The sequence below is a fragment of the Sapajus apella genome, unplaced genomic scaffold, assembly GCF_009761245.1.
Source record: "Sapajus apella isolate SASKATOON/1434 unplaced genomic scaffold, GSC_monkey_1.0 scaffold70, whole genome shotgun sequence".
Lineage (NCBI taxonomy): Eukaryota > Metazoa > Chordata > Mammalia > Primates > Cebidae > Sapajus > Sapajus apella.
Genome location: NW_022437010.1, coordinates 1,011,858 through 1,025,409, shown reverse-complemented (window position 1 = coordinate 1,025,409; position 13,552 = coordinate 1,011,858). Strand labels below are relative to the sequence as shown.

General features: G+C 44.8%; 2 protein-coding genes and 1 long non-coding RNA gene across 25 annotated transcripts in view; 2 read left to right on the top strand and 1 right to left on the bottom strand.

The window, feature by feature from the left end:
• Positions 1 to 133: 133 nt before the first annotated feature.
• LOC116531270 (transmembrane protein 14B-like) overlaps positions 134 to 13,552 on the top strand; it is a 115,193-nt gene continuing 101,774 nt past the window's right edge. For 2 of the 14 annotated variants that reach the window (XM_032249980.1, XM_032249976.1), the window contains exons 1-4: positions 146 to 1,104; positions 2,563 to 2,710; positions 4,278 to 4,379; positions 6,045 to 6,135. In XM_032249980.1, the coding sequence (XP_032105871.1) occupies positions 841 to 1,104; positions 2,563 to 2,710; positions 4,278 to 4,379; positions 6,045 to 6,135 (605 nt within the window). In that variant the 5' untranslated portion in view covers positions 146 to 840. Of the gene's footprint in view, positions 1,105 to 1,138; positions 1,223 to 2,562; positions 2,711 to 3,251; positions 3,329 to 4,277; positions 4,380 to 6,044; positions 6,136 to 6,357; positions 6,423 to 7,354; positions 7,868 to 13,552 lie in introns of those variants that run through there. The other 12 variants (XM_032249981.1, XR_004260341.1, XM_032249988.1 and 9 more) reach the window with 12 other exon arrangements.
• On the top strand, positions 2,717 to 3,245 carry LOC116531283. The gene is made up of 3 exons (XR_004260347.1): positions 2,717 to 2,862; positions 3,062 to 3,066; positions 3,164 to 3,245. It is a non-coding gene; the product is annotated as an uncharacterized LOC116531283 (long non-coding RNA).
• Positions 11,228 to 13,552, bottom strand: part of MAK (male germ cell associated kinase) — a 53,015-nt gene continuing 50,690 nt past the window's right edge. For 6 of the 10 annotated variants that reach the window (XM_032249954.1, XM_032249952.1, XM_032249955.1 and 3 more), the window contains 2 exons: positions 12,922 to 13,072; positions 11,228 to 11,805 (listed from right to left, as the gene is read on the bottom strand). In XM_032249954.1, coding sequence (XP_032105845.1) covers positions 11,556 to 11,805; positions 12,922 to 13,072 — 401 coding nt within the window. In that variant the 3' untranslated portion in view covers positions 11,228 to 11,555. Of the gene's footprint in view, positions 11,806 to 12,616; positions 13,073 to 13,552 lie in introns of those variants that run through there. The other 4 variants (XM_032249958.1, XM_032249961.1, XM_032249957.1 and 1 more) reach the window with 2 other exon arrangements.

The window sequence follows — 13,552 nt, the reverse complement described above, 5'->3', positions numbered from 1 at the left end:
GAAGGTCTGGCATACTGCAGTTGCCGCAAGTTCTTAGTCATTATCAGCTTTGGCTGGTTAGAATCAGCTATGATAAACATGGGCTTCAGTTATGCTATCTGGAAAGTAGGTGCTGCGGCAAGTTTTAAGTTTTCCTTAGGAATATGCGCTACAATTTGCTTTATTCACTGACGATTCTATTGATCAGATTTGTCTACGTTGATACCTGCACGGGAGGAAGGAGGGAGAGAAGTCAACGATGACAGCAAATTTTAGTGTAGAGCAACTGAGCGAATGGTGGTGCAGGAAACAAGGAAGAGGAGCGGCTTGGAGGTGGGAATGGAGATAACGTCACGCTGTGGACATCAGGGATCCACAGAGCTGGGTGGAGATCAGATTTAACTTGCTCTCTCTCCTCCTTTAAGATGCTTCTCAAGTAGCCTCACTCCCTAAAACAAACGGATATTTGGCAGTGAGCCACATTCTGCAGCCGCCATGTTTTCTTTCAGGTAGAAGGCAGGCCCTTTCTGGTGTAAACAAACGAGATCGGGCTACAGTGACAGTCATCCCTGATGGCCCGTATCTGGTTTATACCCTGTAACTTGTCCCTCTATTAACGGGGTTCTTCAGAATCCAGCCTCAGAAGCCCTCCTCCTGCAGCGGTGGCCCCCACCTCCGGCCTGGCGCAGCTCACGTGGTCCAGCTTGTGCAAGACCCAATTCCAACTCCGGGTTTCCGGCTTTTGGCCACTGAAGATAAAACCTGGGACTGGTGCTAGTCGGCCCTGCAGGCGGTGAGCCTGGGGACCGAGGAAGCACGGAGATTCCCCGCCCTGTTCCCGAGACTTTCTGGCGCGCCGCCATGCCCCGCCCTACTCCCCGCCCCCGCGACGCAGGGCGCTGGCTGCTGCTACTCGGCAGCTCTAGCTCCGGCGCCGCCGTCCCTCTCCCCTGCCCGTCTCTCTCTCCCGGTAAACTGCGCACGCGCCACAATGCCCCGCCCCTCTCCCCGCCCAGTCGCGCCCCCAGAAGGCAGAGCGCACGCTGCCGCGTTTCCGGCGAGACCTGGCTGTCTTGCGCCGCGGCTTCTGTGCACTTGTGGACCGTGCGTGCCTTCGGAAGACCGGTGCGGACCCTTGGGGAATAGTCTTATTATTTTCTGCCACTTTTAGCTTTTAGGGATTATTTAGGAGTTTCACGGCCGTCTGCTTTTCGTACCCCGGATTCAGCCGGGCCTTTAGTCGGTGTGGTCGATGCTTTGCTCTTTAGGTATTTTCTGCTTGTCTTAAAAGTGGTTGTGGACGCGCGGAGCTCCTGAGGCAAAGGCTCACCCAAGTAGCATGGTGTTGCCTCGTTTCCTGGAGGTTTTGTTGCTCCATCTCTTTAAAAGCCTCGTTAACTCATTGCCGCCTCCAGTTAAGAACTGTGGGCAAGATCCCAAGCCCCCTGCCCTTCCTCGTTTTATGGAAATTTATTTTTTATTTTATTTTTTTTGAGGGAGGGTCTCGCTCTGTCGCCCAGGTTGGAGCGCAGTAGCCTGATACGTCTCATTGCAGCCTCTGCCTCCAGAGCTCAAACCAGGCTCCCGCCTCAGCCTTGCCCGGCCTGATTCTTTAAACGAGATAAACGGGGTGTGTATTGCTTTCCATCTTGTTAGGCTCACTAGATACAAGATAGTTTTCTGTAAGAAAATAAGAGCTGTTTTCCAAGGGTGCAGCGTCAGATGTGAATATGACGAGGGTTTCCTTATATTTTATCCTCCCCTTATCCGCTCTATATTTTATCCGTCCTCCTAACTGTAACTGTGAGTAGGGGCCGGGCGCTGTGGCTCACACCTGTAATCCCAGCACTTTGGGAGGCCGAGGCGGGCATAACGAGGTGAAGAGTTCAAGACCAGCCTAGAGGGTGAAACCCCGTCTCTACTAATATACAAAAATTAGCCGGGTGTCGTGGGGCATTCCTCTAATCCCACCTACTCGGGAGGCTGAGGCAGGAGAATCGCTTGAACCAGGGAAGCGATGGTTGCAGTGGGCTGAGACCGTGTCACTGCACTCAAGCCTGGGCAACAGAGCGAGACTCCACCCGCCATCCCCTCAAAAAAAGAAAACCTGTGAGTTGGATGCAGAAGTTTCTAAAAAAGTTGAGTATTGAAATTGGGTGTTTTGGCAGGGACGAAAATCAACACGCTGCCTCCCCCAAAAAGAGACGTTAAAGTAGTTGGATTAAGAGCATGGGAGTACTTGCTTTCCGATTTAGTGGTAGTATGGTTAGCTGATGAAATGGCTAACACATTACCTGATTATAGAGCTGGTCAGTGGGTCCTGCTCAGTTTGCTGTGATTAGAATTGAGGTTTTGATGACAATGGTTGACATCTGTTCAGCGTTTACTATGTGCTAATGACTTATGACCCTCCCCACCCCGAATGCTCACAACAGCCCCAGGAAATTGGTAGCAGTGTTATCCCCATGGCACAGTGAAGGATGCTGAGACTTAGGTTGCGTAGCTTGCGGGTTGGACACACTTCTTTCTGACTGCTGGAGAGCTGTGCCTTTAACCACCTCTGATCCAGCCTGTTTTCTGCAGGTGCAGGCCTGGGGTAGTCTCCTGTCTGGACAGAGAAGAGAAGAATGGAGAAGGGCTTCACCCCAATGTGAGTGGGCAGTAAATGTCAATGGAGTAGCCAGGAGCTTCTGGAAACCAGAGTCCCTTTCCTCAGCTGAAAACCCTAAAAGTAGACTGCCTGGGACAGTATGGTGGGTGGGAGGATCACAGGACCTGTGTGCCAGTGACTTGGGTTTGAGTCCCAGCTCTGGCTTTACTGAGTTAAGTTGCTTTCAGAAAGTCATTCAACCTCTGTGGGCCTTATTTTCAGTGATAAGACATGTCAGGAATGATTACCTTTTCTTTTTTTTATGAGATGGAGTCTTGCTCTGTTACCACACTGGAGTGCAGTGGCACAATCTCAGCTCACTGTAACCTCCGCCTCCCAGGTTCAAGTGATTCTCCTGCCTCAGCCTCCTCAGTAGCTGGGACTACAGGTGTGCGCCACCACACCCGACTAATTTTTGTATTTTTAGTAGAGATGGGGTTTTACCATGTGGGCCAGGATGATCTCTATCTCCTGACTTCATGATCTGCCCGCCTCAGCTTCCCAAAGTGCTGGGATTACAGGCTCATCTGGCAGGAATGATTACCTTTTAGTCCCATCCTGTGACAGTATGGTTTGTTTCTAAAGCCTGGTTGGCACTGACTTCTCACCCTGCTGTTTTCAGAGTGCCTTTGCATTGGTTTGGCTATGGCTACACAGCACTGGTTACTTCTGGCGGGATCTTTGGCTATGTAAAAACAGGTATGGTTTTGTTGTTACTTAGCCTCTTAACATCTTCACGTTGTTTGAGTGAAAAGTGAGTGCCCAGGGTTTCTGAAGAGCCATGTCCTTTTTTTTTTTTTTTTTTTTTTTTTTTTTTTTTTTTTTTTTTTTTTTGCTTTTTTGTTGTTGCAAACAGGCACTTGTCTGAAGAGCCATCTCCTTTGAGTCAGGTTTGCTGTAGGTCCGCAAGCTGGAGTGCAGGCTTCCTTGTCAGTTTTGCAGCTCCAATACTTGCCTTTTGGTTATCTGGCAAAGCCAAGCCAGCCTTCTTGTGGAATTCCTTGTTTTTGCCTCTTTATCTAAAGGTAGGCAGGGGTTGTTGTAGATTGTTACTGTTGATTGCCATGCATCAGCCATGGCCCCCAAGTGCCATCTCTGGCCTCAAGTAGGAGGAAACCTCTGGTCTTCACAGACTTGTGTTTTGAAGTCTCCTCATTAGGCCAGGCAGGGCTGTGTCAGTGGCTGTGCTTGTTTCTGCCCCCTTGTCCTTGCCTACATTCCCACCCCAACCCCTGCACCAGAATTCTTATTCTCAAGATTTTTTATTTTTTTTTAACTGACTGACTGTTTCCCCCTCTCCTTTTGTGATTTGTGGGAGGTCCTGCCTGTACAACCCGCCTGATCATGGTTGATCAGGCCTGACTAGAAAGAAGGCCTAGCCACAGTTCCATGTAAGGAGGGAAGATGGCCTTTCCTTTCCTTAGATGGAAGTGCCTTGCCTATCAGAGGGGAGAAAGATGGGGTGGCAAGACCCTGGCTTCTCTGATAAGATAGAAAAGTCCCTGAAACATCCTCCTCTTGTGTCCACCTTGGCTATGAGCTGAGAGTTCTCTTTGCTGTCTGTCTTTGTAGGGAGGGGTGTCTGGTGGATTCTGTTAGTGAAGCAAGTGCCTCATGTTAAAATGAAGCTGTGTTTGCTTCCCTCTAGGCAGAGTACCATCCTTGGTTGTGGGGCTGTTCTTCGGCAGCCTAGCCGGCCTGGGTTCTTACCAGCTGTCTCAGGATCCAAAGAACGTTTGGCTTTTCCTAGGTATGTCTGCTTTTATATGTCCTTAGGGCAGCTGTGTATGCGGATTAGTCTTTTCCAAAAGGCCCTGGTTTGGGGGGATGGGACGGGTTCGTTATACTTAACTTACGACAGTTACATTGCTTCTACCAAGTCCTTGGAAAGTTTTAAAATGGGGGTAGTAGGGTGGCAGGAATCGTGCTGGTTTCTGTTTATCATTTATGTACAGAATATGGAAAGATTTCCATACTTCATGACTGTATTTACCCGGTATAATTTGCATTAAACTTGTAAAAAAAAAAAAAAAAAAAAAAGGGGGGGGGGGGGAAATTAGCTGGGTATAGTGGCGGGCGCCTGTAGTCCCCGCTACTGAGGAGGCTGAAACGAGAATTGCTTGATCCCAGGAGGTAGAGGCTGTCGTGAGCCAAGATCATGTCACTGCACTCCAGCCTGTGCAGTAGAGTGAGACTCTGTCTCAAAAAAAAAAAAAAAAATGCAATTCTGTTCATGTGTCCCTCTGCTTAGTATTCGCCTGTAATCCCAGTTACTCAGGAGGCGGAGGTAGGAGAATTGTACCCAGGCTGGAGTGCAATGGCGCGATCTCGGCTCACTGCGACCTCTGCCTCCTGGGTTCAGGCAATTCTCCTGCCTCAGCCTCCTGAGTAGCTGGGATTACAGGCACGCGCCACCATGCCCAGCTAATGTTTTGTATTTTTAGTAGAGACGGGGTTTCACCATGTTGACCAGGATGGTCTCGATCTCTTGACCTTGTGATCCACCCGCCTCGGCCTCCCAAAGTGCTGGGATTACAGGCGTGAGCCACCGCGCCCAGCTTTAGTATTCTTTAATAACTTCTCATTGATCTTAGAATGAAAACCCAATCCCTAGTATGGCCTTCAAGCCTCCATGTCATCAGGCACCTCCTCCTCACAAGCTGCATCTTGACTTCTGTGCCACAGTGGCCTTTTAGGGTGAATGTGGTGTGCTCCCTCTCATTCCGGGGCCTCTGCATATACATACTGTCCCCTCTGCCTGGAATGGGCCTTCCCATCCTTCAGCTCATTAACTCCTGCTGTAATTTCAGATCTCAGCCAATCTTCCCTTCCTTGGCTAAGCCTTGCATGATCTCCCTGAGTAGGTTGATCCCCTTGTTATGTTTTTTTGTGTAGCATCAATTATACCTGAAGCACAAGTTGTACTTTTCTTTTTCTTTGTGTGTTTCTTTAAAGTCTGTCCCATCAGACCTGAAGCATTGTAAAAGGGCAAAGACAGTTTCGATTACCTTTGTATTCTTCAGCACCTATTACAGTGCTTGACATGTAGTAGGTGCTTTGACAGATGGCGAGTGGGAATTGTGTGCAGGGTAGAGGAAATAGTGTCTGCATGGCATGAAAAACAGCAGCATTTTGGAGAAAACTAACACATTGATGGCTGAAGTGGGTTTTGCAGAAGATGAGTGGTAAGAGTTGAGGCCGGAAGGGCAGGCAGGCTTTGAAGGGCCCTATTTGACCAATATTGGTAATTGGATCCATAGGATGTGGGCAGCCAGTAATCTCCCCCTACCTGGGGCAGGAGGAATGAGCATAGGATGAGGTGTGAGCCTGGAGAGATAAGTGGGGCTTGGCCCACTTCTGATTCTCCTGCGTAGAAGATGTAATGAGTTTTCACCCTTCTTTGTATCTTTTTCAGCCGCTACATCTGGCACCTTTGCTAGTGTTATGGCATTGAGATCCTACTACCATGGAAAAGTCATGCCTGTAGGTTTAATCGCAGGTGCCAGGTACTTTCTATTCTATTATTCTTTATTGCCCAGGATACTTTGTGCGTTCAAAACTTTACTCGTTTTAGGATATCTGATACCATGCATCAACTGACATTTGATTTATACACTAGTAGAAAATGCTTCAAAAGCAATAGTTGGTTTAATGTCAAAATGGCATGAGTATATCCATTCACTGTGAAAATGGCTTTGTTCTCGTATTTGTTCTCTGGTCCATCCTAGCTCGTCCCTGTGGTGGCCGAAGTTTTAGTGCGAAGCCATGACTGCAGCCTTTTGTGTGACTTGAGGTGGATGTGTGGGGGGGGTCCCATATTTCTTAGATGTATAGGTGACATTTTATAGAAAATTTTGCTGAAAGGGAATTTTGATTGAATCCTGTTTTCTAATTTTGATTATAAAACCTAAACCAAATTGTGAGTTTTAGAAAATTCAGTTGTAGGCCAGGCATAGTGACTTGCACCTGTAATCCCAGCACTTTGGGTGGCCGAGGCGGGTGGATCACTTGAAGTCAGGAGTTCGAGACCAGCCTGGCCAGCAAGGTGAAACCGCGTCTCTATGAAAAATACAAAAATAAGCTGGGTGTGGTGGTGCATGCCTGTAATCCCAGCTACTCAGGAGGCTGAGGAAGGAGAGTCACTTGAACTGAGGAGGCGGAGGTTGCAGTGAGCTGAAATCGTGCTACTGCACTCCAGCCTGGGCAACAGAGTGAGACTCCATCTCAAAAAAAAAAAAGTTCAGTTGTTAAGTATGCTAAAGACATCCTAAAGGCAGGGGAATTTTAAAAAGCCTATTTTGGAGAAAGATTACATCCCTCTACTTTGATCATGATCGTGATGCTGCCAGTGTAATGTTTTATACCTGAAGCAAAAGAGTCAGTGTGGAGCTAGATCAAGAGCAGTAAACTAAGAGGCTTTAGGTTCTACCATTAATTAGCTCTGTGTGGCGGGGAGGCCTTGCTCTCTCTTGCCTCTGTTTCTTCAAATTATTGGCAGTTGCATTAGGATCCAGCTCATGTGTGCTATTTTAAGACCTCAGAGTGATACTGTTCCTTGGCATGCTTTTCTCTGGTTCCTCCAGGGATGGAAATTTTACCTGTGACCACTCTTGCCTTAGTACCTCCTCCCCCACGCAGTTGTGACGAACCTGCAGAGTTTAGTTCCTTAAAAACGTAGTTGCCTGTTCTGTCCTTTACCTGACGTTTTCTGTTTCTTTTGAACAGTTTGCTGGTAGTCGCCAAAGTTGGAGTTCGTATGTTGATGACATACGATGAGTAGAAGTCGTGTTCAAAGCTGGACTCATGAAGAATTCAAATCTGAATCTTCCACTATTTTCAATGTATTAAGAGAAATAAGGAATATTTTTTGCATTTTTGACATTTTGCCTAAAAAAAAAAAGACACCAAATTTGGCAGAGGAGTAGAAAATCGGTCGTTATCATTACAACCCTACAGAGGTGGTGAGTATGTACCACAAGCTTATTGAGACCCTCATAGAGATCGATTCTTGTATATTGATGTTATTGCTTTCTGTATCTACTGGTAAATCTCCATGTTAAAATGTTAGGTGTTGTCATTGAGAACCCTGAAACCCCATTCCCTGCTCAGAGGAACAGTGTGAAAAACTCTCTTATGAGATTTAGAATATCTGTTCTTTTGCCTGTCTTAAAGCATAGACTGACTTTGAAATTATGTTAAATGAAATATAAATGAAAATATGGTTTACTATAAGTAATACTTCCTATGGTGTCTTCATTGCCAGAGCTGTCTAGTTCATAGAATGAGATGTTGCTAGCAAGATATAGAAACATGAAAGTATTTTGTTAATATTTAGGAATTACCTATTTTGAGTAATTTAAGGACCAAGGAAAGATACTTGATTGTACATTGCATTGAAGCTTCATTCAAAAATGATCTCTGAGGATTTTTTTTTTTTTTTAAGAGACAATGTCTTTCTCTGTCGCCTAGGCTAGAGGGTAGTGGTGCAATCATATCTCTCTGTGGCCTCGAACTCTTGGGTTCAATCATCCCACCTCAGCCTCCTGAGTAGCTGGTACTACTGTCGCTTGTCAGCATGCCTGGCTTATTTGTTTTACTTTTTGTAGAGATAGCGTCCTGCTGTGCTGTCCAGACTGGTAACCCCTTCCCTCAAGCGATCCTCTCTCCTTGGCCTCCCAGAGTGCTGGGGTAATAAGCATGAGCCACCGTACCTGGCCACTGAGGATTTCTAAGATTAGGACTGTGTAGCAAAAAAACAAACAAACAAAAAAAAAAGCCAGTGTTTTTTTTTGGTTGTTATTAATTAGAAGACCCACCTAGAGCTTGAATCACCTAGTAGTTTGGCCTCCACATTGGACACATTAACTGAATACTGGTGTATTTTTGGTTCACTTTATTTTTGTTTCAGCATGAGGAATTAACTCAATCTGGTACCCCTTGCTTTAGTTTTCATTCCTTCTTTAAAAAGGTAAGGATATTTGCTACTGATCTACCCTAACTGATATTGGTTGAGTTTAAAGTATAATTCAGGCACTTTACGTATTTGCTTAAGCCCCTTGAAAGTGTTCTAGTTTTCCATCCTTTTTTATAGGACACTGGACAATTAAAGACACTTGTATTGCAGTGGTAGAGGCATCAGAAGGCCATAGAGCATCCAAACCCACCATCCTCCCAGGCTTCCACAGCTAAGATTTTGAATTGTGACTTTGGCCCTTTCTTCATGTATCATGGAGTGTTTCCAAAGGGCACACATTTTGCCACCTTCGGTCCTAGAGGAGGACCTGGATCCTGAATGACAAGGTTCCCTGAAAGTGGGAATTAGTTTAGGTGCCAGTAGATTCCTGTGTGACTATTTGGTTCCAAGCCATCAGCCTAGAAAATTCTAAGGTTGCCCACCGATGGAGGCAGGAGGTCTTCATAGCCCTTACCAAGTCCCCTCGTCCTCACTTCTCTGCAAAGATTCCTGAGTATTTATTGTCCTAAGGGTTATGCTGGGTCCTAGCAGTGCAAGGAACTAGCCATGGTGCTTGCCTTCCTGGAGTCTAGTGGAAGAGGCAGACATCTAAACAAAGGCAATATAGAAATAAGTGTAATGAAGGTGGATCCATATTACTGTGGGGGCATCAAGGAGGGGAGTGGGCATTTCTGTTTAGGGAGTCAAGGGAGGCTGCACAAAGGAACCAATAGTTAAACTGAGTCTTGCCAGTTGATTCCTGAGTCAGTCAGTTGACATGAACTTTTGTCAGTTGCCTATGAGTAATTCATAGACAAGGATAGGGACAAATGTCTCAGGTAGAGGGAGCAATACATACAGTGCCTCAAAGGCATGAAACTGTAGCACATCTGGGTTCAACTCTTTTCTTAGAGATCTAATTCTTTTTAATGGCTTTAAGTTGTGCTGATGTTTACTATTTAGTTTACGATTCCCCTTCTGATAGAACTGTCTTGTTTAATGCCTCTGATAGCTGGGAGTGATGTCTCACGTCTGTAATCCCAGCACTTTGGGAGGATCACCTGAGCCCTTTGATATTAATCCCAGCACTTTGGGAGGCCAAGGCTGGTGGATCATGAGGTCAAGAGATCAAGACCATCCTGGCCAACATAGTGAAACCCCGTCTCCACTAAAATACAAAATTAGCTGGGCATGGTGGTGTGCGCCTGTAGTCCCAGCTACTCGGGAGGCTGAGGCAGGAGAATTGCTTGAACCTGGGAGGCGGAGGTTGCACCACAAGATCGCAGCACTGCACTCCAGCCTGGCACCTGGCGACAGAGTGAGGCTCTGTCTCAAAAAGAAAGAAAGAAAAAAAGAAACTCAATAGTCAGAATATAACCCAATTTAAAGGTGGGCCAAAGATCTGAACAGATACCTCACCAAAGAAGACAGACAGATGGCAATGCAGATGAAAAGATGCTCAACATCATGTCATTAGATTGTGCATATAATAGCAGTGAGATGCCACTACACACCTAAATTATGACCAAAATCCAAAACACTGATGCCACCAAACACTGGTGTGGATTTGGAACAGCAGGATTTCTCATTCATTGCCGCAGGAAATACAAAATGGTACAGATACTTTGGAGGATAGTTTGGCAGTTTCTTTTTTTTTTTTTAATTTTTGCAGATGGAGTTTTGCTCGTCGCCCAGTCTGTAGTGTAATAGCACGATCTTGGCTCACTGCAACTTCCGCCTCCCGGGTTCAAGTGATTCTCCTGTCTCAGCCTCCTGAGTAGCTAGGTTTACAGGCATGCGCCAACACACCCACCTAATGTTTTTGTATTAGTAGAGATGGGGTTTCACCATGTTGGCCAGGCTGGTCTCGAACTCCTGACCCCAGGTGATTCTGGTAAAAGAAGAACTATGGAGACAGTAACGAGGTCAGTGGTGGCCAGAGGTTCAGGGCAAGATAGGGAAGGATGAATTGGGAGAGGACAGGATTTTGAGGGAGTGAAAGGATTCTTATGATACTATAATGGTGTATACATGTCCTTATGTATTTTTTCAAAACCCATAGTGTATAACACAAAGCGTGAACCCTAATATAAACTGTGAACTTTAGTTAATAACAATGTATCAATACTGGCTTATCAGTTGTAATGAATGATCTACATGAATGCAAGATTTTGATAATAGGGAAAATTTGGGAGGGGGAGATAAAGGGGCATATGGGAACTCTACTTTCTGATTAATATTTTCATAAACCTAAAACTGCTTTTTTTTTTTTTTTTTTTTTTGAGACGGAGTCTTGCTCTGTGGTCAGGCTAGAGTGCAGTGTCATGATCTCGGCTCACTCCAACCTCCGCCTCCTGGGTTCAAGCAATTCTCCTGCCTCAGCCTCCCGAGTAGCTGGGATTACAGGTGCCAGCCACCACACCCAGCTAATTTTTGTGTATTTTTAGTAGAGATGGGGTTTCACCATGTTGGTCAGGCTGGTCTTGAACTCCTGGCCTCAAGTGATCTGCCCGCCTTGGCCTCCCAAAGTGCTGGGATTACAGGCGTGAGCCACTGCACCTGGCCCTAAAATGGCTTTTTTTAAAGTCTACTAAATAAGATAACAACAACAAATAGCATTCAGAATATAACATTTAAAAACATAATGAAAACACACTAGTTAACCATATTTATTTTAACATCTGAATAGAGTTTAAAAGTTTCCCAGTAACATAAAAGACTGCACAGCTTTGAGATATTGATTTAAACTGTACAAATACATATAACCATTACCACTAGGATAAATTACTCTTTAGATTTTAACATTTTTCAACATCTTACATCTGAACAGCTGAATCTTCTATACAAAAATATCATTATTATTTTATAATATGCCTTTGGATAATGCCCACAAGGTGATACCTATTACAATAGCAGTTGTTACAAAGTCACAAAATACATAAAAATCTCAGCAGTTGATAACATTATTATTCTTTAAAAAGAATATACAGTACTATCCAGTCCAGAAATTGCAAGTTTAAACAGAGTAGTGCAAAGTTCAAAGTGTCTATTTAGAATACCAGTTTGGAAATAAACTAAGAAAATAATATATGTACTATGTGAAATCACTGCCCCAGCAGCTGAACGCACTTGCTTTAGAGCAAATGTGAAGGTCAGAGCTGAGTCAGTGGTCAGCAGCATGAGTTGGCTTGGGGGAACCAGCTCGTAAGCTTCATCTTTGCGCCTGGTAGGGACACACCAACAAAGCAGTTTGAAAAGTCCAATGAACCAGCATCAAACATAGTTTCAAGAACTTTCTTAATGATGTCAAGCCAAGAGAACCCTGACTTGATTAATATGGAAGTCATCAAGCCATTGGGTTTGACGGTCACCTTGAATTCATGGGAGATGTACTGGTCAAGATCAAAACATAGATATCTATTAAAATCTGGTGGCATAACTTTGATGTTAAAGATAAATTTATTTCTAAAAAAAAGAGCCAGGCACAGTGACTCACACCTGTAATCCCCACACTTTGAGAGGCCGAGGCGGGTGAATCTTCTGAGGTCAGGAGTTCGAGACCAGCCTGGCCAACATGGTGAAACCCCGTCTCTACTAATAATATAAAAATTAGCCAGTCATGGTGGTGCAGGTCTCTAGTCCCAGCTACTAGGGAGGCTGAGGCAGGAGGATCGCTTGAACCCAGGAGGTAGAGGTTGCAATGAGCCAAGATCATGCCATTGCACTCCAGCCTGGGCAACAAGAGTGAAACTCTGCCTCCAAAAAAAGACGTCCTGCTCAATACTGAAATGACCATTGCTCCCATAGTTTCAAAGTAGAAAAACTAATAACTGCAATCTTTCTGCCATTGACAAAATGGCAGTGCAGAGCCTTAGCCAAATAATAATCACAGCTGACAGGCAGCAGAGGTTGGCCCAGCTGCTGTGCAAAAACAAAAGAGCCAGTCACTGCAAAGTGATGAAATAATAAATCATTTGGTCACATACAACAAATGAAACTAAAACGCTCTAAACATTTTCTGGAAGTTCCTTTTTTTAAGGATTCTTATTGGATTTACTGTTTATTAAATTGTAGATTGAATACTTCATACTTTGGCAAATAGTTTATTCAATACTTTGTAACATCCTACTCATATATAAACACTGGGCAATGATGCTAAGAAAATGGATTTCATGGAAAGAAAAACAGGAGATGACTTTTGCTCTTCCAAGTACCCACTTTTGCATATTTCTTCCAGAACTCAGTAGCAGAAATAGACATTTGTAGACATTTCCCACAGTCAAGGAACTTGCATGTACGCTATGGAGCAATGCTGTGGGTTTCAACCACAGACTCCTACCGGTGGCCTCCATACTTAGCCACCCAGTCTGTCCTCCCATGCACTGAGGGAATGGGCTGTGCACGGTTCACAATATTTAGGTTTTTTGCTGTAGGATTGTAAGTACGTCCTGAAAACTGTCCCCGACCGGTTTTTGTGTTCCAGGTATATTCTGAAAGAAATCAGATTCGGAAATTAGAATTTTACTCATTTGCTTATCAAACTCAAAAAAAAATCATCCTCTCATTTGATGGGGGAAATGTGAATTTATGTTTAAAAGATTAACTCAGTACTTTTGAGGCTTTTTAAATGTTAAAACCAAAAATTGTAGTGCAGTATTATATTGACATCAGTTAGAATTTCCAGTAGCTAGCCAGTCACAGTGCCTTATGCCTGTAATCCCAGCACTTTAGGAGGCCAAGGCGGGTGGATCACCTGAAGTCAGGAGTTTGAGACCAGCCTGGTTAACATAGTGAAACCCTGTTTCTACTAAAAATACAAAAAAAAAATTAGCTGAGCATGGTGGCAGGTTCCTGTAATCCCAGCTACTCAGGAGGCTGAGGCAGGAGAATTGCTTGAACCCGGGAGGTGGAGGTTGCAGTGAGCCAAGAGCGAAACTCCATCTCAAAAAAAAAAAAAAAAAAAAAAAAAA